The 21,742-nt window shown below is 36.9% G+C and overlaps 1 protein-coding gene across 1 annotated transcript in view; it reads right to left on the reverse strand.

Annotated features, from left to right (window-relative positions):
- Positions 1-335: 335 nt before the first annotated feature.
- The window catches only part of GABRG3 (gamma-aminobutyric acid type A receptor subunit gamma3), an 876,540-nt gene continuing 855,133 nt past the window's right edge, over positions 336-21,742 (reverse strand). The window contains exons 7-10 of the mRNA XM_055417673.2: positions 12,718-12,870; positions 7,375-7,571; positions 7,020-7,079; positions 336-617 (exon numbers count right to left, since the gene is read on the reverse strand). Of these exons, the coding sequence (XP_055273648.1) occupies positions 336-617; positions 7,020-7,079; positions 7,375-7,571; positions 12,718-12,870 (692 nt within the window). The remainder of the gene's footprint in view (positions 618-7,019; positions 7,080-7,374; positions 7,572-12,717; positions 12,871-21,742) is intronic.

Genomic DNA, 21,742 nt, shown 5'->3' on the forward strand with positions numbered 1-21,742 from the left:
GCTTGTACGTTTCACAGATTTCTTCACAAAAGAAAATTGGGAACTGCTTCCAATATCCAAAAACATTTATAAATATCACCAAGCTACAGATTCAGTAAAGGATTAGCAAGAAGATCATTTTAACACTCAGTTGTGTGTTCACACGCATGTATCTGTGGGTTTGAAATACGTAATAGAAATATTTACCACATACTCCTACACTGCTCAAAAGTGATGTATTTCAGATAAACTGAGCAGTGTCTTTCCTTGCTACTCCAGTTAGTCACTACTGGTCTGGGGACGGTGAAAGTTTAGAGGTGAATCTAACGCTCTTCACTTATCACCTGGAAGAAGAGTTAGAGATAGAGGTATCCCACCCAATAAACCAAGTTGAAGAGCAGGAATGATGTAGGGAAAAAGACCCGTGAATATGAGTCCAGTTCCAAGATGTCTATGTGAATATGTCCTTTTCTCCAAGATCCTGATTTGCATTCTTCATAGCAGCAGAAGAAACTCTGACAGTCTTTGCCATCCAAACACTCATAGACACAGGTATCTTCTAATTCCTGCCAGTACACGGAATTGTTTAGAGTAACTGTTACAGGTGGTGGTGGCCTCATGTCAAGGAGAGAATAGTTCTGCAGACAACAAGAACAACACAAAAAGTCATCATGAAATGCATCAAGGACAGCTTGAGAAGAATCAAGCAATAAGCATAGATTATGACTGTCCACAAATAATGGTGACAATGTTATGCCCCATGCCTGCTCCCCCATCCCTGCTATGGAGAGTTCAATCTTTGCAACTCTAATGGAAAAACAAAAAACTAGTAGAGTTCAGTTTTCGAAACTTGTATTTCTCAGCTTACTGATACGGGAGATTCAGCATTTTTTCAAATGTGTACTAGACATTTCAAGTCCCTGTTCTGCCTACTTCTCTGCTTATTTGGAGTATATATGCACACACATTATATACAATTTTTCAAATGTTAAACAATACTTATATCAACTTGTGGAGAAATAAATTTCTTTTCTTTCTAATTAGCAGACAGTAAAAAAGCTATGTTGCATAGGAACGATAAGAAAGAATCTTCTTGTTCCATGTCACTCAGGTGAAAAAATGAGCTTTCAGTGTGTGAACACCAGACATTGCTTGTCATCTCTTGACAGTCAAAAATTGTATACAATTAGAATGTTTTGTTTTCTACTACACAAGCTCTCTTCCTGATGCGGAAAAGTCAATGTTTGGGCAGATAAGGCGAGGGGATGACTTATAGTCACTCATAAATGAGAGGAATCATTCTTAACCTTGAGTAATGGCTTCAAATAGACTTGTTAATTCTTTTAGGCAGTTGAAGAACTCTCCCATACAACTAGTACTGTGTACTAAATTGAAGTTTTTAGAGAGGATCAATTCAGTTCAGTCACTCAATCACTCAGTCATGTCCAACTCTTGCAACCCCATACACTGCAGTATGCCAGGCTTCCCTGTCCACTTAGACAGGACAAATTTCTAAGTTTGACTGAATAATGTATGCAAACTAAAAACCATAGTTGTCTTTCTGTTCTAATTTTATGTTGCAGGAACTGATGATCTGAGGTGTCAAAGGAAACTGTGTGTGTCAGTGGAGGCTGAAATAAAGGGAGAGGGAGGCACACAAGCCCTTTGCTTAGTGCTGGAAGAGAGGCCTTTCAGAATTCATCATGAATACTATATATACATAAATATATTTATTATATATATAATCTATATTATTACATATATTTTTATTAATACATATATTATATATATTGTGCACATATACATATAAAATATTGTAATATTATAATATATTAATTATAATAATCAATTATAATTATTAATATAATATACAATATATTAGGGCTTCCCTGGTGGCTCAGACAGTAAAGCATCTGTCTACAATGCAGGAGACCCGGGTTCACTCATCATGAATACTATATATATATATTTATTATATATATAATCTATATTATTACATATATTTTTATTAATTCATATATTATTATATATCAATATATTATATATATTGTGCATATATACATATACAATAATGTAATATATTAATTACAATAATTAATTATAATTATTAATATAATATACAGTATATTAGGGCTTCCCTGGTGGCTCAGACGGTAAAGCATCTGTCTACAATGCAGGAGACCCGGGTTCGATCCCTGGGTTGGGAAGATCCCCTGGAGAAGGAAAAGGCAACCCACTCCAGTACTATTGCCTGGAAAATCCCATGGACATAGGAGCCTGGTAGGCTACAGTCCATGGGGTCGCAAAGGGTCGGGCACGACTGAGTGACTTCACTTCACATAAAATATATTATATTGTATACTATACTGTATATATAGTATATTATATAATATACAATTAATTACAATAAATTTATTAATTACAATATTGTAATATTGTGATATTGTAATTATTGCAGTATTGTAATATTATTGCAATATATTATTGTAACATATATAATATTGTAAATGTATATAATATATAATATAATTATATAAGATATAATACATGATATATATCAATATATACACATACATTATATTTTAATATTATAATATTATATTAATAAATAATAATATATTAACAATAATATATTATATAATAAATATTGACTATATTATATATAATAATAAATATATAATATATATAATAAATATATTTTATATGTATAATATACACACAGATAATAAATAAATATATTATATATAATATACACATACATTATAATATATAATATTGTATATATATAATTGCATATCATATATATTGTTATATGATAAATATTATATAATATATATACTATATGCATATAATATATATAATATATTATATATGATATATAAATATATATCTTATATATTTCATATATATAATATATTATCATTACATATTTTATATATGATATATAATATATTATATGATTATATGTATTTATTATATATAATATTTGTTATATATAATTACATATAATATAGTATATATTTTATAATATATATAATACTCAATAAAGATGATATATAATATACAATTATATATATACAATATATAATATATCATACATACAATATAATATATATGTCTAATATGTATATTATATATTAATATATAAGAGATATTATAATATAAATGATATAATCTATATATATGTATGTATATGTATCATATTATATATAGAATATGAAAATATATTATACATTATTATATATAATAATTAATATATATTAATATAATAATCAATATGTTATATATAATTATATAATATAATCATATTATATTATTACATTATATAGTATTAATATATATTAATTAATTAATATACATTAGATATTATTATCGGAGAAGGCAGTGGCACCCCACTCCAGTACTCTTGCCTGGAAAATCCCATGGATGGAGGAGCCTGGTAGGCTGCAGTCCATGGGGTCGCTAAGAGTTGGACACGACTGAGCAACTTCACTTTCACTTTTCACTTTCATGCATTGGAGAAGGAAATGGCAACCCACTCCAACATTCTTGCCTGGAGAATCCCAGGGACGGGGGAGCCTGGTGGGCTGCCGTCTATGGTATCACACAGAGTCGGACACGACTGAAGTGACTTAGCAGCAGCAGCAGCAATTATTATATATATTATATATTTATATAAAACAAAACCCCATAATTACAAGGAAATATGGCACCTTTTCCCTTCTACTTCTGGATACTGCATTAATTGGATGTTTTTCTAGCTGTGTGGAGTCAAGTCAGAGAGAAGCACGTAGAAGTGCAGAGCATTCAGTGTCACTACTGGTAGCCTTTGGGGCATCCTTTTAATTGGGAAATGTCTGTGAGGACTAACCTAAATCAAAATGCTCTGGGCCAATAGCCAGTCAGGGGGCGATGGTACAGCTGTCTACTTTCTTCTACAATTCTAGGCAATGGGAAGAAATAAAAACCCTGGTGTCCCTCAGGTTCTAGTGTAGGTGCATGTGCTCCAGGTTAATGGTTCTTAAACCTGAGTGGGTGTAAATTTCACCTGGAAGTCTGCTGAGAAAAGCAAATTCCTGACTTGACTCTGGTGCATTTGAGGAATTTGGTTTTTTTTATAATCTCCAATTAGAAAAATCTGCTTTCATTAAATAATAATTGTACATATGTTTTGACAGTGTTCAGCTAGATTTTCATCCTTTTATTCTTCAACCTTTTTTACCTGTGTAGTGTCACACAAAGATGTCCAGCCATTACAAGCAGGCAGGACTAACAGGAGGAGCTGACTCAAAATGGGCATCAGAAATCTCTGCAGGGATGGAGACAGCTCACTAGAGACTCAAAGGAAGCCCAATGAGGTAACAGGCTAAAAAGCGTACGATTTCTGGGGACAGGAGAGAACTATATACCTCACTTCTTCATTTAGAGAACGAAAATCCATCATCACTGAAACAAATAATAAGAGATCTCTAGTTATATCTTTATAGCTCACTGTTGTAAAATGACATATTACAATATTGAAATAAAACTTACAATGTTAAGAACCGTAAATGCTGCTGCTGCTGCTAAGTCACTTCAGTCGTGTCCGACTCTGTGTGACCCCATAGACGGAAGCCCACCAGGCTCCCCTGTCCCTGGGATTCTCTATGTTAAACTGTTTAAGTACTTAAACAGTTTAGTACTTTAAGTTTAAGAAATGCAGTCCTCCCATTTGTCAAGATAATTTCAACTATGCCCCAAATAGAGATTTTAATTAGTGAATCTCCAGGGTCATCTTCAGCCCAGCTAGTCCCTGCCTGACTCACTCCCGTTTTGCTTCTTTGTATAATGCAATTCCTTGACTTCCTCAGAACCACTGCGCTTACTGGGCAGCAAGTACTACTGCTCAGAGTGGACTAGCCTTGCATTTTATGGGTTAGGTAACTGAGGCACAGAACTGTTTGGACAACTTGCCCCAAAGCAATATATGACCCTCAGGGGGCCAGTTCCTGCCCCTGATTACTGAGAAGTTGTTCATCTCTGCTTTTCCTTTTTGGAGAGAGTGGCCCCTTAACTAACATAACACTAGATAGTTCAGAATAGAACTGAAGACGTTATTATCCAACAGCTGAAAAACCCCAGTTTATTTTTGTCTTCTGAACTCCTGTTGAAGACTCTCTGATTAGGTCTTGCTAGCTGGCCTGGAGCCCTTTCTGTGAATTGTTTTTGTATGTACTTTCTTTAGGGTCATTACATTTTCCAGCTTAAAAATTTCTTCTAGTTTTGTGGCTATTTTTTTCCTCTATGTTAAAACATTCTTTATTACTTTTGACTGTATCATTTCTATACCGACGATGTCAATATTTCTTCCTCCACTCTTAGCCCCCTGGCTGTGTGTGATAATGTATTTTCTGGGCCTCAGACTATTTGTTCTGACTTGTCTCTGTTATTTAGCATCCCCTACTTCCACCCCTTCCCATTACCTTTCAGTCTGTTGCTATTTGGCAGCGTTTGCTGGCAAAATCTGCGTCCACTGTGGTTTCCCACAGCTAGAAAAATGGCTTCACCTCTGTCAGAATTATAATGATACATACTTGCAGAGTATAGATAATTATACAATCTCCTGATGACATTGACTGAAATGAACTGAACATAAGATGCTGATTAGCAGCTAAAAAACCACCTATCGTATACGGGTGGGCATAAAACATTCAGTGCAATTTGTGACTTTTTATGTACAAAGGAATAAACATAATTAAAGTAAAAATTGGTAAAAGTGGTAGCTCACAATCAGTGATTTAAAGACATGTTTTCCAGTTTTTCAATAGAGTCTTACATTAAGCTATATAATAAAAATTCAGGTAACACTAATAATTCAATACAACAATTTTTTAAATTGTGAAGGTTCGGTCAATACTTATAGGACTTTACTTTTCCACATCTCAGTGTCCTTGTCAGTAGAGTGGGTTTTTGTGAAGATAGAATGAGTTGATAAATGAAAGTACTTAGAATATGTTGTCAAACAGAGTTAGCACTCAAAAGAAAGTCAGGGAGAGCTATGTCATTCTAAAGATAGGAAAGGACTTCCAAGTAGGACACAAGAGGCAGATACCACAAAAGGAAATGCTGATAGATTTAACAACAGGAGATTGAAGACACTGCATGTGTAAAAAAAGCACAAGAAATTACTAATGAAATCTGGAATAAAAACTACATAAAAAACCAGATTAATATCCCTAATATATTCTATTTGTGATTATATAAATTTTACATTGTATAAAATACAATAAATATAACTGGCAGATTGCTACTTTAAAAAACTTAAAGGATAAAAATGTTATCAAAATTGTACCAAAAATTTTATAAAAATTAATGGACAGAAAAAACAATTCACAGGAACATGTGAAAATCAAAAATAAACAAGTAAAAAATATATTAAGCTTTATGAATAATCAAAGCAATGCCAGTAGGAATAGTTTTTAGGAGTTGTTTTTATATTCAACTATCCAACTAAATGCAGGGAGAGTTACCCACATTGAGTAGTGAGTGACTCACACTGCTAACAAAACTCTTGGAAAGTGATTTGGGAAAAAAAAAACATGCAATTCTTTGACCCAGGCATTCTGCTTCTAGGAATTAATACTAAGAAAATAGTCACAAGTATGTACAAAACTTTAGTGATAAAAATATGTTCAAAAGTGAAAAGTTGTGGATTAGCCCAGTGTTCAGCCAAGATCATCTGTGTGGGCATCAATCGTGAACATATTATGCAATCATCAAAATGACCCAACAAATTAATATTTTGACCAAGAAGAGTATTCAGAACATAATTTTGAGTTACAGAAATATGTATGCTATACACTAATCCCTGAGTAGAAGTGATTTTTTTCCCTTTATTTTCCAAATTTTCTAAGTTGAACATTCCTTTGTAAATATATGTTTTAGGGAGTACATGCATTACTCTTTGGTCTTCAATAGATGCATCTGTAAACAATAATACTTTTCAATTGTAGTTTACACAGAGTTCTCAGAAATATTTACACTTGCAATGCTATACGTACAGATGGGGCTTGTAGGCTTATCCTTTCATGAATCCATCTTGAGGAATCTACATGTAGTAACTACAAGGAAAGCAGAAAAAGCAATTGAAAACTGCCATGGAATATGTATTACAGAACACTCTGATAAAAAATAATCTTTAAGGTGTGATTACATCAGTCCATGCCACTGGTAGGTGAAGCTGAAGACTGCTTGACAGTCACATTCATATCTTCTGAATACCTATCTTGTTTTTTAAAAGTCTTATTAAATTAACTATTTATTTCATGTTGTATAAAATCCTTATGAATAAGAACCATTTACCTCGAAATATTCTTCTACTACCTTCTGAGAAAAATCTTTGCTACTGAAACTCACCGATGTTTTTTTCTTAGTGGTAGTTGGTTTTCTACAACTTGAATAGTAGTTGAGGGTAGCATACTCCATCAGAGCCGCAAAGACAAATAAGAAGCACACAGTCACGAAAAGGTCCATGGCAGTCACATAGGAGACACGGGGCAAGGACTTCCTGGCTATGGTGCTGAGGGTGGTCATGGTCAGCACTGTGGTGATGCCTGCACAGGGGACACATACCAAGATGTAGAAGGAGCCAGACAGAGTCCCTCCATTCCACACGGCGCTTTATTTTTATGTGACTCCTCCTTCTTGACATTGCGTAAATGTAATACTTTTAATTGTAATGTATATATAATATTACAAGCAACATTTCCATAATATGTTTTATTATAGTCTTCATAATAACATTAAAACATATGAATTAAGTTGACATCATCCCATTTATTCAGCAATTTTTGTATTGTTTGACATTTTGTCTTTTAAATATATTTTTAATGAAAGTGAGGTTTGCAGTCCCCTATACTTTGTCTGCTCGTTATCTCACATGTTTCTTCTGCCCAGGTACACTATTTCCTGTCTTACTTCTCCTGTATGCAATTTGTAAACTCACTTTTTTTGAAGACTCAGCAGAAACACCACTTTTTCTGAGGCAAATCACTTTATAGTACTCCAGGCAGAGCTGATAATACACACATCTTCACTATTCCTATGATTCTATGTGTCTCATTTTTTGCATGATCACAGAGAATTGCTTATTATTTGTGGTCTGTCTCCCTGAATAGAATGTGCGATCTTTAAAAGCAAAACTGTATCTTGCTCATCCTTTCCTGCCCATTACATAGCATCATGTCTAGCATTCTAACCATTGCAATAAATGCTTTTTATGAGTGCATTGATTCCTTGGTTAATTAGTTAACTAATCACAGTATTAATCTGACTTTATTTCATATATGTTGGCCAACACTAAAGATTTAATCAAAGACTATGGAGCAAATTTAAGAGACACATATGAGATAGAAAGATCAGGTAGACATGACAGATGAATGCACATTAGTCCCATCTTTGCAGTAGCATCACAGCTCCTGTTTAGTGCCTCCCTAGTCTGTCAATCAGCAAGAAATTGTAGAATGAGTCAAAAGGAGCAGCATAAACAGCTTAGTCAGGTGTGCAGGATACTGAACTAGAAGTCAAAGCCTTTAGCCTTGCTCTGGGCCTCCTCAACATTTGGTCAGATAAAGCCACTTACCCTCTTTGAATCAGTTTCTTTAATGAGTACAGTGAAAACAGAATGTCAGGCTCTCCTTATTGCAGGTGGGAAAGTTGTGATAGTTTTTGTAAACACGCATTGTAAATTTGGAAAGTGTACACTGATGGAGAAGGAAATGGCAACCCACTCCAGTGTTCTTGCCTGGAGAATCCCAGGGACGGGGGAGCCTGGTGGGCTTCCGTCTGTGGGGTCACACAGAGTCGGACACGACTGAAGTGACTCAGCAGCAGCACACTGATGGTAGATAAATTTTTATGAAAAATACAGATTTTGTAATAAATGTTCAATTTAGCATTTTCAAAAATGCGGTAACCATGTTACATCTAAAGAATTTGTAGGTAGGGCTTCCCTGGTGACTCAGATGGTAAAGTGTCTGTCTGCAATGCGGGAGACCTGGGTTTGATCCCTACATTGGGAAGATCTCCTGGAGAAGGAAATGGAAGCCCGCTCCAGTATTCTTGCCTGGAAAATCCCATGAACAGAGGACACTGGTAGTCTACAGTCCACGGGGTCACAAAGTGTCGGACACGACTTCACTTTCACTTTCACTTTTAAGAAATTTGCGTGTTTTTACTAAATTTCTTCAAAAATTTTAAGTTGATTCTTTTTCTCTTTTCATTTCTCGAGTACCAGTTGAAGTTGTGTTATACATCTCTCTATTGTCCCACAGATCTCTGAGGTTCTGATCAGTTTAGTTCAATTCAGTTACTCAGTTGTGCCTGACTCTTTGTGACCCCATGAACCACAGCACACCAGGCCTCCCTGTCCATTACCAACTCCCGGAGTTCACCCAAACCCATGTCCATCGAGTCAGTGATGCCATCCAACCATCTCATCTTCTGTCGTCCCCTTCTCCTCCTGCCCTCAATCTTTCCCAGCATCAGGGTCTTTTCCAATGAGTCAGCTCTTTGCAACAGGTGGCCAAAGTATTGGAGTTTCAACTTCAACATCAGTCCTTCCAATGAACACCCAGGACTGACCTCCTTTAGGATGGACTGTTTGGATCTCCTTGCAATCCAAGGGACTCTCAAGAGTCTTCTCCAACACCGCAGTTCAAAAGCATCAATTCTTCGGCGATCAGCTTTCTTTATAGTCCAACTCTCACATCCATACATGACCACTGGATAAACCATAGCCTTGACTAGATGGACCTTTGTTGGCAAAGTAATGTCTCTGCTTTTTAATGTGCTGTCTAGGTTGGTCATAATTTTGCTTCCAAGGAGTAAATGTCTTTTAATTTCGTGGCTGCAATCACCATCTACAGTGATTTTGGAGCCCAGAAAAATAGTCAGCCACTGTTTCCACTGTTTCCCCATCTATTTGCCATGAAGTGATAGGACCAGATGCCATGATCTTAGTTTTCTGAATGTTGATTCTTTTAAATCATTTTTTAAATTCATATCTTCTAATTAGATAAATTTTATGTGATGGTCAATTAAACATGATCTCTCCCCTTCCTGGCATCTTCAATCTGCTCTTAAGCTCATTTAGTGATTATTTTCAATTTGACTATTAGACATTTTATTCTAGAACTTCATTTTTAAGAAATATATTTGTTGATATTATCCACCTGGTCATTCACTAACATTGTATTTTCTTTTTAATCCTTGAATCCTGTTATAATAGCTGCTTTAAAGGCCATATCTGCTGATTCAACATCAGAGTTGCATTTTAATGTTGAATTTTTTTCTTGATCATGGATCACAATTATCTGCTTCTTAGAAAGTCTAGTAAATTTTTACTGAATATACAATGCTGTAGATGATACATGATGGACTGTCATTTTTTTTTTAAAGAATGTTGAATTCTTCCTTGTAATAAATAGTTGATTTACTGGTGGTTTTGCTTGATCTTGTCATGGCATGATTTGTTTCATTTAAAGGAAGTCTAGAGTATTCCTTTATTAAGCAGAGCCCTTCAGGTGTCTCAATTAAATATACTAGTGTTGAGATTTCTCCACTGTTCTGGTCAGAAAATCTATTACCTGTAAGCATGCTATATTTCTAGTATCTCTGTTCTCTTAATGCCATGATGGCTACTCTTTGATAGGACTTGGATAGTTTCAAGTTGTGCAGACATGTTACTCTGTTTTGAAACTGTTCTTTAAAGTCATACTCACTATGACATGTGAATTTGTCATTGTGAGGTTATAATCTCAAGAATAGTTACTAAATTTATGTTATGCCTTTGTCAGCTGTTTTATCATGTATTTCCTATAAGAATGCAAAACCAATAATGGGCAGAGAGTCAGTTCAGTTCAGTTCACTCAGTAGTGTCCAATTCTTTACAGCCCCATGGACTTCAGCACGCCAGGCCTCCCTGTCCATCACCAATTTCCAGAACTTTCTCAAACTCATGCCCGTTGAGTTGGTGATGCCATCCACCCATCTCATCCTCTGTTGTCCCCTCTTCCTCTTGCTTTCTATCTTTTCCAGCATCTGGGTACTTTCCAGTGAGTCAGCTCTTCACATCAGGTGGCCAAAGTAGGAGCTTCAGCTTCAGCATCAGTCCTTCCAATGAATATTCAGGACTGATTTCCTTAGGATTGACTGCTTTGATCTCCTTGCAGTCCAAGAGACTCTCAAGAGTCTTCTCCAACACCCTAGTTCAAAAGCATAAATTTCTTGGAGCTCAACTTTCTTTATGGTCCAACTCTCACATCCATACGTGACTTCTGGAAAAACCATAGCTTTGACTCGATGGACCTTTGTTGGCTAAGTAATGTCTCTGCTTTTTAATATGCTGTCTTGGAAGGTCATAGCTTTTCTTTCAAGGAGCAAGTGTCTTTTAATTTCATGACTGCAGTCACCATCTGTAGTGATTTTGGAGCCCAAGAAAAGAAAGTCTGTCACTGTTTCCATTGTTTCTCCATCTATTTGCAATGAAGTGATGGGACCCAATGCCATGATCTTCTTTTTTTGAATGTTGCATTTTAAGCCAGCTTTTCACTCTCCTCTTTCACTTTCATCAAGATGCTCTTTAGTTCTTCTTCACTTTCTTCCATAAGGCTTGTGTCATCTGAGGTTATTGATGTTTCTCCTGACAATCTTGATTCCAGCTTGTGCTTCATCCAGCCTGGCATTTCGCATGATGTACTCTGCATAGAAGTTAAATAAGCAGGGTGACAATATATAGCCTTGACACACTCTTTTCCCAATTTGCAATCAGTCCTTTGTTCCATGTCTGGTTCTGTTTCTTCCTGACCTGCATACAGATTTCTCAGGAGGCAAGTAAGGTGTTCTGGTATTCCCATATCTTTAAGAATTTTCCACAAGACAGAGGATATTAAAGGCTAATTTACCTTGTTCAAAAAGTACTGTGCTGTTAAACAAACAAGAATTAAAAAACCAACAGAAGTGGTACAATGTAATATACAAATTTTGCAGTTTTTTTTTATATTGAGGTAGCTTGATTTCCAAAAGAAATTGTGAGACTGCTGGTGCAAAGAACTATATATCATATATTATTAACAAATCAAAATATAGAAAGTTAGGCAAAATTCCTACCATAAAGAAAAAATGATATTAAACATGCACTGCAAATTCTAAAACCACTGAAATTTAAGGTTTTATTAAGAGAACTTTGGGTACAAGAGAAAAATTTATGAAAAGACTTTGAGCTTTAATGTGTAAATTATAGCTGAAAAGAATAATCATTTTTTTGTTTGCTGGTAAATTTGCTTTAGACAAGCAGTACTTCTTTTATTGAAAGATTGTTTTATTGATTTGGTCATCAATACTCAAAGGTTCTATTTCCACACACTGTTCTATTTCCATTCATTGACCTAATAAGACTTTTGAGTGTGGCAGGTTTCAGAACATGACTACATTTATAATGATATCATCCATACAGCACATAATAGAATGATACGATTGATTTATTTTGAATACCTAACTTCAACTTAAGTGGTACACATGTAATTCTATTGTCAGGAAGAAAAATGTAACTCGTCTGCTTAAAAATAATTAAAATAATCAAGTAACATTCAAATTAGATCAGTTACATTTGAACTGAGTCTTTTTCATTGAAAGTATTTTTATGAATATTGTTCTATATTAAAATTACACAAAATGGTAAGAGACTTTTTTGAAACTCACCTAATGCTGTTCTTGCTGGTGTAGCATCTTTTTTGATCCAGAATGATACCCAGGATAAAACCACAGTCAGTATACAAGGAATATATGTTTGAATAGTGAAGTATCCCATTCTTCTACTCAATTCAAAATATATAGTCATGACAACATAATCACCTGTAATGAAGTATTGCCAAAATTAACACAACGTTCTTGTGTTAAAATAATTCAAGAAAATAATTTATAACTTATCTTATTAAATGAATGACTTGATAAAAGTATTCAAGTACAGCATTTATCAAATTGGGGAAAGAGTCAAAATTCTGAAGCTCTGAAACTTAATTTTCATTATGTCCACGGCTGTGTGAAGTATTTTACTATAAAAGACACAAAGATACATATTACTTGATATGTGTGATAGACATGCACATTTATTCTATGCATTATTCTACACCATTTATTCAGGCCATTACTCAATGAGTTATTATTACTTCTGTCTAGCTGGCAACCCACTCCAGTGTTCTTGCCTGGAGAATCCCAGGGATGAGGGAGCCTGATGGGCTGCTGTCTATGGGGTCGCACAGAGTCGGACATGACTGAAGCGACTTAGCAGCAGCAGCAGCAGCTTTATGTTACATGTTTAAAACCAAGGATAACAAAAAACTCATCCCTCAAATAACTCCATTCTCACTTTGCTTTTGCAATAGTAACAGGCCTACACATAAACTTTTATATCTGAACTTCTGTAACAAATTTATATTTCCATTTTTGTAGTATGAATTTAAGCTTATCAATCACTATAATGTTTTACTTAATATTTTTATATTTATCTTATCTTTTCATGATTACTCAGAAAACAAACAGAAGAAGTCATTTTATGGACACTACTTCCTCTTTACTAAAGCAAAGCCACACATAAAAGAGTTGGGATTAATAGAGATGTTACTGGAAATTTCATAAGATTCCACAAGGGACTGGAAGAGTGTGCATGCCTAATACGTTGTTTATTTTATTCCAAAGTCACCTCTACCCCTGTCTTTTCTAGGTGATCTTCTGCAGAATTGTGTCTCTCTCCTTCCTCCCATTTGACCTCCATCCTTCAACCTGCTGGATTCAGCCTGCTGGCCCCTGAAATTCATGATGACCAGAAATGCGCTGTTATCTCTATCACAGCAATACCTTCTCTTACTTTAGGTCCTCCTTTCATTTATCCAAGGTGGGAACCTAGACAACCATTTCTGATTCATTTTCCCTCCTTCAACTCCTATATTCCCCCAATTCCTCTTCCTACCTAGCCCATGTACTATTTACCAAAGGCCCTGGCTTGTCTCATAACAACCTTCAGTACTCTGGATCATTCTGTGTCCTGTCACCAAAAGGATCTTTCCAGAACACAACATCTTGTTACTCCTGTACAACTGTCAAAACTTTATAATGGAGAGAATAAGATGGTGGAGGAGTAGGTGGACATGGAGTGCATCTCCCTCCATGGATACTTCAGGAATAAACCTTCAGACATAGAAATGCTTGCAGCACATCAGCTGAGAGTGGGCAGGAGCACTTGACCAGTGGAAAATAATATATAGAGCCACATAAAACTCAGGAGAATGAAGGAATCAGGGAGAAAAAGAGAAAGGTTAGTAGAACTGGACCTACCCCTGGCAGGTGAGGGAACGGAAGCAGGGGTCTGATCTCCACACTGGGGCAACTGTTTGGGACAGAGGAGAGACAGTTGAGGCTGAGAGTGAAGCAGCTGATCTGTGACAGTCTAAATGGAATGAGAGTCACACAGACTATCCTTGCCACAGCCATTCATACCCCAGTCAGGGACGTGGGTCCCTTAGCAGGCACTCCAGCTCCCAGGGACTGTGGAGGAATCCAGGGTGGGGTCTGCTGTTGATGGTGGGGAGATGGGCCGAGGGGACATGTTGGAGGAGATTGTGGTAGGAAATGCCTGTGGAGGAAAGCCAGGCAGCCTTGGAGGCAAGGTGTTACCGCTGAGTCTGTAGGGGTGGCGCCATCACTTTAGCCTCTCTCTCCTACAGACCAGCACTGGCAGCTAAACAACAGAGAGGCTAGCCCTTCAAGCACCTGACAGTGCTGAGCAACACAGAAGGATCCAAGTCAGGGGAGCCCTCTACAGGCCTGAATGGGTGGGGCGATGGAGAAGGACTAGCCAAAGATCACCAGCTACCAGAGGCTAGAAAAAGACTCTGATAGGGCCATAGCTCCTGTAGTTGTGGCCATCTGTGTCCCTGCACACTTGGCGCTGCTGCACCACCTTCATGCTCAGTCCTCACTGGGGCAGAACTGCCACAGACTAGAGAAAGCCCTAATAACACCATGTTTCCTGTGACAATAGACATCGGTGCTCCTGCGTAGCCGGCATTGCCAGGGTCCCTGTGATCCAAGCAACCGCACTACCTCCATACATGATCCCTACTGGGAAAGAACTGCCAGAAGCTAGAAAGAGTCCTGCATCTATGCAAACGGGGTCACTTTGGTCGCGTCCAACTCTTTAAGAACCTGTGGACTGTGGTCTGCAGGCTTTTATGCCCAGGAGATTCTCCTGGCAGGAATACTGGGGTGGGTTGCCATACCCTTGTATAGTATAATATTTCCTGCTGCCAGCTCCTTTGAGTGCCTGGTGCTGCCAGGGCCCTTGTGACCTAGGCAGTTGTGCCACCTCCACACCTGGCCCTCACTGGGGCAGAACCAAGTCCTCCAGGGCAGCCTCAGGAGCAAACCCCAGTGGATGACCCACATCCAGAGGTAGAGATAAAGCTACAGTTGAAATCCAGGGGCAGTGTGGCTAAGGAAGAAGACCCAAAACCTTCCCACCCACTGTACAAACTAGATTAAATCCACATAATCAACTAAGAAGACTGTGTATATGGAATATGTAAAAAGACAATGAGAGTTCTCACAAAAGAAAATGCACTAGTTCTGACACCTGTGGACATTGAAGGCAAGAACACACAGGAATAGGACCAGATTAGAATCTGAGCAGACCCCACAGCAGGTCCAGACACCAGCCCAGTGTTGAAGGGCATCCTAGGGATGTGAGGTGGACTGTGACTCCCAGTGAGGGAGTGGATGCTGACAGCAGAGACTCAAGAAAAATATTTCTTATATTTTGACTTGTTCTGTAGTTGTTTCCGGATGTTCCCCCCACCCCCTTTTCACTCTGTTGTTATAGTTGATAGTTTTTACTAGTACAATTAAATCTGCTTAAACTTAAGAGAATTTTTAAAATCACACTTTTTATTTCTGTTATATACTTCTGCCTCTGCATTGGCCTTTTGAAGTTCTGTAGGGTTTTCCTTATTTTTACTTTTTGTTCTCTCTTTTTAAAAATTTTTAAAATTTATTGTTATTTTGTCTACATTTATTTTTTTGTTTGCTTTTCCTACTGTTCTTTTCCCATTGTTGTTAATCTTTGCTATAAAATCTTTATCTACTTCTGCTTAACTTTGCATTTATATTCTTTGTTTCTTTTTCTCATCATATTTGCCAGTTTATTTTGTTTTTGTTGTTTTATTCCCCAGTTGGCACCTTGCTTTAGTTCTGTTTTCCAGTTTGCACTTTAGTTAGTTTTATTCTTAATTGGTGGATATAATTTTTTATTTCCTTTGTTTGCAAGGTCATTCTATTATACTTTATTTATTTACCTTTTTTGGACTTTTGGTTTTGCTTATGGGTGTACATATATGTGTGTATATTCCATTATTTTAGTTATTATTTACCTGATTTTGTAATTGCCATTTATCCGGGATGCACCTTTTGTTTCTCACTTTTGTGTATTTGTTTTAATACCATCATGGGGTCACTAAGAGTTGGACATGACTGAGCGACTGAACTGAACTGAACTGTATGCCATAACAAACCACCTGTGCAATCTGTGTTCCCAGCCAGAGCCCAGGCCCTGAGACTTTGGAGTGGGTGTGCTGACTCCAAGTCTCTAGATTACCAGGGAACTCCCAACCCTAGGGAATATCAAATAGTGAGAACACCCACAAAGGCAACCATTTGTGTGCAAGACCTGGCACCACCCAACTGCCAGTAGCACCCTATGCAGGATGCCTCATTCAAACAACAAACAAGACAGAAATACAAACCCAATCATCAGCAGACAGGATTACCACCTCACTCAGCCATGCCCATCAGAGGGGAAAAAAAACTCACCTCCTCTGACAGGAACACAAACACAAGTCACAGCCCACCTGAAACTTACATAAACCACTGGACCAACCTGATGAGGGCAGAAACCAAAATGAAGAAAGAATTCAACATCAAAACCTGGGAAAAGGAGGCCTCAAACACAATAAGTTAAAAATAAATAAATAACGAAAAGGTAGAGAAATAATGTGCAAATGAAGGAACAATCTAGAAACATGTAAGTCCAAATAAATAATGAGGAAATAGGCAGACTACCTGAAAAAGAATTCAGAATAATGATAGTAAAAATGATCCAAAATCTCAAAAAATAAAATGGAGAAAATGCAAGTATCAATTAACAAAGACCTATTAAAATAAAAGAATAAACATACAGAGACAAACAGCACAATTACTGAAATTAAAAATACTCTTGAAGGAATCACTAGCAGGATACCTGAGGCAGAAGAACGGAAAAGTGAGCTGGATGATAGAATGGTGGAAATAACTGCTGAAGAGCAGAATAAAGTAAGAAGAATGAAAAGAACTGAGGATAGTCTCAGAGACTTCTGGGACAATACTAAATGCATTCAAATTATAGGGGTCCCAGTAGAAGAAGAGAAAGAGAAAGGGTATGAGAACATTTTTGAAGAGATTATAGTTGAAAAGTTCCCCAAATTGGGAAAGGAAATTGTCAATCAAGTCCAAGAAGCATAAAGTATTCCATACAGGATAAACCCAAGGAGAAACACACCAAGACACAAACTAATCAAACTAACAAAGATTAAACACAAAGAAAGAATACTGAAAGCAGCAAGAAAAAAACAAGAAGTAACATTCACGGAAAACCCCATACATTTAACAGTGATCTGTTGGCAGAAACTCTTCAGGCCAGAAGGGAATGTCAGGATATATTTAAAGTACTGAATGGGAAAGAAATCTACAAACAAGATTACTCTATCTGACAAGGATTTCATTCAAAATTGATGGAGAAATCAAAAGCTTTACAGACAAGCAAAAGTTAAGAGAATTTAGTACCACAAAATCAGCTTTACAACAAATGTTAAAGGGACTTATATAGTCAGGAAATACAAGAGAAGAAAAGTTCTACAAAAATAAACCCCAAACAATTAAGAAAATGGCAATAGAAACATATATATCAATAATTACTTTAAATGTAAATGGATTAAATTCTCCAACCAAAAGACACAGACTGGTTGAATGGATACAAAAACAAAACTCACATGTATACTGTCTTTAAGAAACCCACTTCAGACCTAAAGACACGTATAGAATGCAAATGAGAGGATGGAAAAATATATTCCACTCAAATGGAAATCAAAAGAAAGCTGGAGTAGCAATCCTCATATCAGAAAAAATAGGTCTTAAAATATATTACAAGCGATAAGGAAGGACACTGCATAATGATCAAGGGATCAATCCAAGAGAAAGACATAGCAATAGATTTTGTAAATACCTATGCACCCAGTATAGGAGCACCTCAATACATAAGACAAACACTAACAGACAAAAAAGAGAAATTGACAGTAACACAATAATAGTAGGAGACTTAAACACCCAACTCACACCAATGGACAGATTATCAAAAAGAAGATTAAAAAGGAAACATAATATTGAATGACACATTAGACCAGATGGATCTCATTGATGTCTTCAGGGCATTCCACTCAAATGCAGAAGAATGACCTTTCTTCTCAAGTGCACATGGAACATTCTCCAGGATAGACCACATATTGGGTCACAAATCAAACCTCAGTAAATTTAAGAAAATTGAAATCATATCAAGCACCTTTTCTGACCACAACACTATGAAACTAGATATCAATTACAAGAAAATAACTATAAAAAACACAGACACATAGAGATAAACAATAAATTTCTAAATAATGAGCAGGTTACTGAAGAAATCAAAAGGGAAATAAAAAAATTCCTAGAAAAAAATGACAATGAAAATACAACAATTCAAAACCTATTGGATGTAGCAAAAGCTGTTCTAAGAAGGGAGTTTATAGCAATACAATCTTACCTAAAGAAACAAGAAAATCATTGAATAGAAAATATAACTTTATACTAAAACAATTGGAAAAAGAAGAAGAAGAATAACAACAAAATCCCCAAAGTCAGTAGAAGGAAAGATATCACAAGGATCAGAACAGAAATAAATGAAAAAGAAATGAAGGAAACAATAGTAAAGGTTAATAAAACTAAAAGCTGGTTCTTTGGGAAGATAAACAAAATTATCAAACCTTTAGCCAGACTCATCAAGAAAAGAAGAGAGAAGAATCAAATCAACAAAATTAGAAATGAAAAAGGAGAGGTTACAACAGTCAGTGCAGAAATACAAAGGATTATAAAAGACTATTATAAGCAACAATATGGAAATAAAATGGACAACCTGAAAAAAATGGACAGATTCCTAGAAAAGTTCAATATTCTACGACTGAACCAGGAAGAAACAGAAATTATGAACAACATAATTACAAGCACTGAAATCAAAACTGTGATCAGAATTCTCCCCAAAAACAAAAGTCCAGGGCCACATGGCTTCACAGGTGAATTCTATCACAAATTTAGAGAAAACATAATGCCTATCCTTCTAAAACTCTTTCAAAAAATTGCAGAGGAAGGAACACTTTCAAACTCATTCTAAGAGGCCACAATCACCCTGATACCAAAACCAGACAAAGACAACACAATAAATGAAAATTACAGGCCAATATCACTGACGAACATAGATGAAAAAATCCTCAACAAAATTCTAGCAAACAGAATTCAACAAACATTGAAAAGCTCGTACACCATGACGAAATTGGATTTATTCCATGGATGCAAAGACTCTTCAATATATGCAAATCAGTCAATGTGTACACCATATTCAGTTCAGTTCAGTCGCTCAGTCGTGTCCGACTCTCCGCGACCCCATGAATCACAGCACGCCAGGCCTCCCTGTCCATCACCAACTACCGGAGTTCACTCAAACTCATGTCCACAGAGTTGGTGATGCCATCCAGCCATCTCATTCTCCGTCGTCCCCTTCTCCTCCAGCCCCCAACCTTTCCCAGCATCAGAGTCTTTTCCAGTGAGTCAACTCGTCGCATGAGGTGGCCAAAGTATTGCAGTTTCAGCTTTAGCATCAGTCCCTCCAATGAACATCCAGGATTGATCTCCCTTAGAATGGACTGGTTGGATCTCCTTGCAGTATAAGGGACTCTCAAGAGTCTTCTCCAACACCACAGTTCAAAAGCATCGATTCTTCGGCGATCAGCCTTCTTCACAGTCCAACTCTCACATCCATACATGACCACGGGAAAAACCATAGCCTTGACTAGACGGACCTTGGTTGGCAAAGTAATGTCTCTGCTTTTTAATATACTATCAAGGTTGGTCATAACTTTCCTTCCAAGGAGCAAGCGTCTTTTAATTTCACGGCTGCAATCAGCATCCGCAGTGATTTTGGAGCCCAAAAAATTAAAGTCTGACACTGTTTCCACTGTTTTTCCATCTATTTCCCATGAAGTGATGGGACCAGATGCCATGATCTTTGTTTTCTGAATGTTGAGCTCCAAGCCAACCTTTTCACTCTCCTCTTTCACTTTCATCAAGAGGCTTTTGAGTTCCTCTTCACTTTCTGCCATAAGGGTAGTGTCATCTGCATATCTGAGGTTATTGATATTTCTCCCAGCAATCTTGATTCCAGCTTGTGCTTCTTCCAGCCCAGCGTTCCTCATGATGTACTCTGCATATAAGTTAAATAAGCAAGGTGACAATATACAACCTTGACGTACACTTTTTCCTATTTGGAACCAGTCTGTTGTTCCATGTCCAGTTCTAACTGCTGCTTCCTGACCTGCATACAGGTTTCTCAAGAGGCAGGTCAGGTGGTCTGGGATTCCCATCACTTTCAGAATGTTCCACAGTTTATTGTGATCAACACAGTCAAAGGTTTTGGCATAGTCAATGAAGCAGAAATAGATGTTTTTCTGAAACTCTCTTGCTTTCTCCATGATCCAGCGGATGTTGGCAATTTGATCTCTGGTGCCTCTGCCTTTTCTAAAACCTGCTTGAACATCTGGGAGTTCACGGTTTACATACTGCTGAAGCCTGGCTTGGAGAATTTTGAGCATGACTTTACTAGCGTGTGAGATGAGTGCAATTGTGCAGTAGTTTGAGCATTCTTTGGCATTGCCTTTCTTTGGGATTGGAATGAAGACTGACCTCTTCCAGTCCTGTGGCCACTGCTGAGTTTTCCAAATCTACTGGCATATTGAGTGGAGCACTTTCACAGCATCATCTTTCAAGACTTGAAATAGCTCAACTGGAATTCCATCACCTCCACTAGCTTTGTTCGTAGTGATGCTTTCTAAGGCCCACTGGACTTCACATTCCAAGATATCTGGCTCTAGGTCAGTGATCATGTTATCGTGACTATCTTGGTCGTGAAGATCTTTTTTGTACAGTTCTTCTGTGTATTCCTGCCACCTCTTCTTAATATCTTCTGCTTCTGTTAGGTCCATACCATTTCTGTCCTTTATCGAGCCCATCTTTGCATGAAATGTTCCCTTGGAATCTCTAATTTTCTTGAAGAGGTCTCTTGTTTTTCCTATTCTGTTGTTTTCCTCTATTTCTTTGCATTGATCACTGAGGAAGTCTTTCTTATCTCTCCTTGCTCTTCTTTGGAACTCTGCATTCAGATGCTTATATCTTTCCTTTTCTCCTTTGCTTTTCGCCTCTCTTCTTTTCACAGCTATTTGTAAGGCCTCCTCAGACAGCCATTTTGCTCTTTTGCATTTCTTTTCCATGGGGATGGTCTTGGTCCCTGTCTCCTGTACAATGTCACGAACCTCTGTCCAGAGTTCATCAGGCACTCTATCAA

Source organism: Moschus berezovskii, chromosome 21 (assembly GCF_049115385.1).
Source record: "Moschus berezovskii isolate FMDL1 chromosome 21, NW_MosBer_1.0, whole genome shotgun sequence".
Lineage (NCBI taxonomy): Eukaryota > Metazoa > Chordata > Mammalia > Artiodactyla > Moschidae > Moschus > Moschus berezovskii.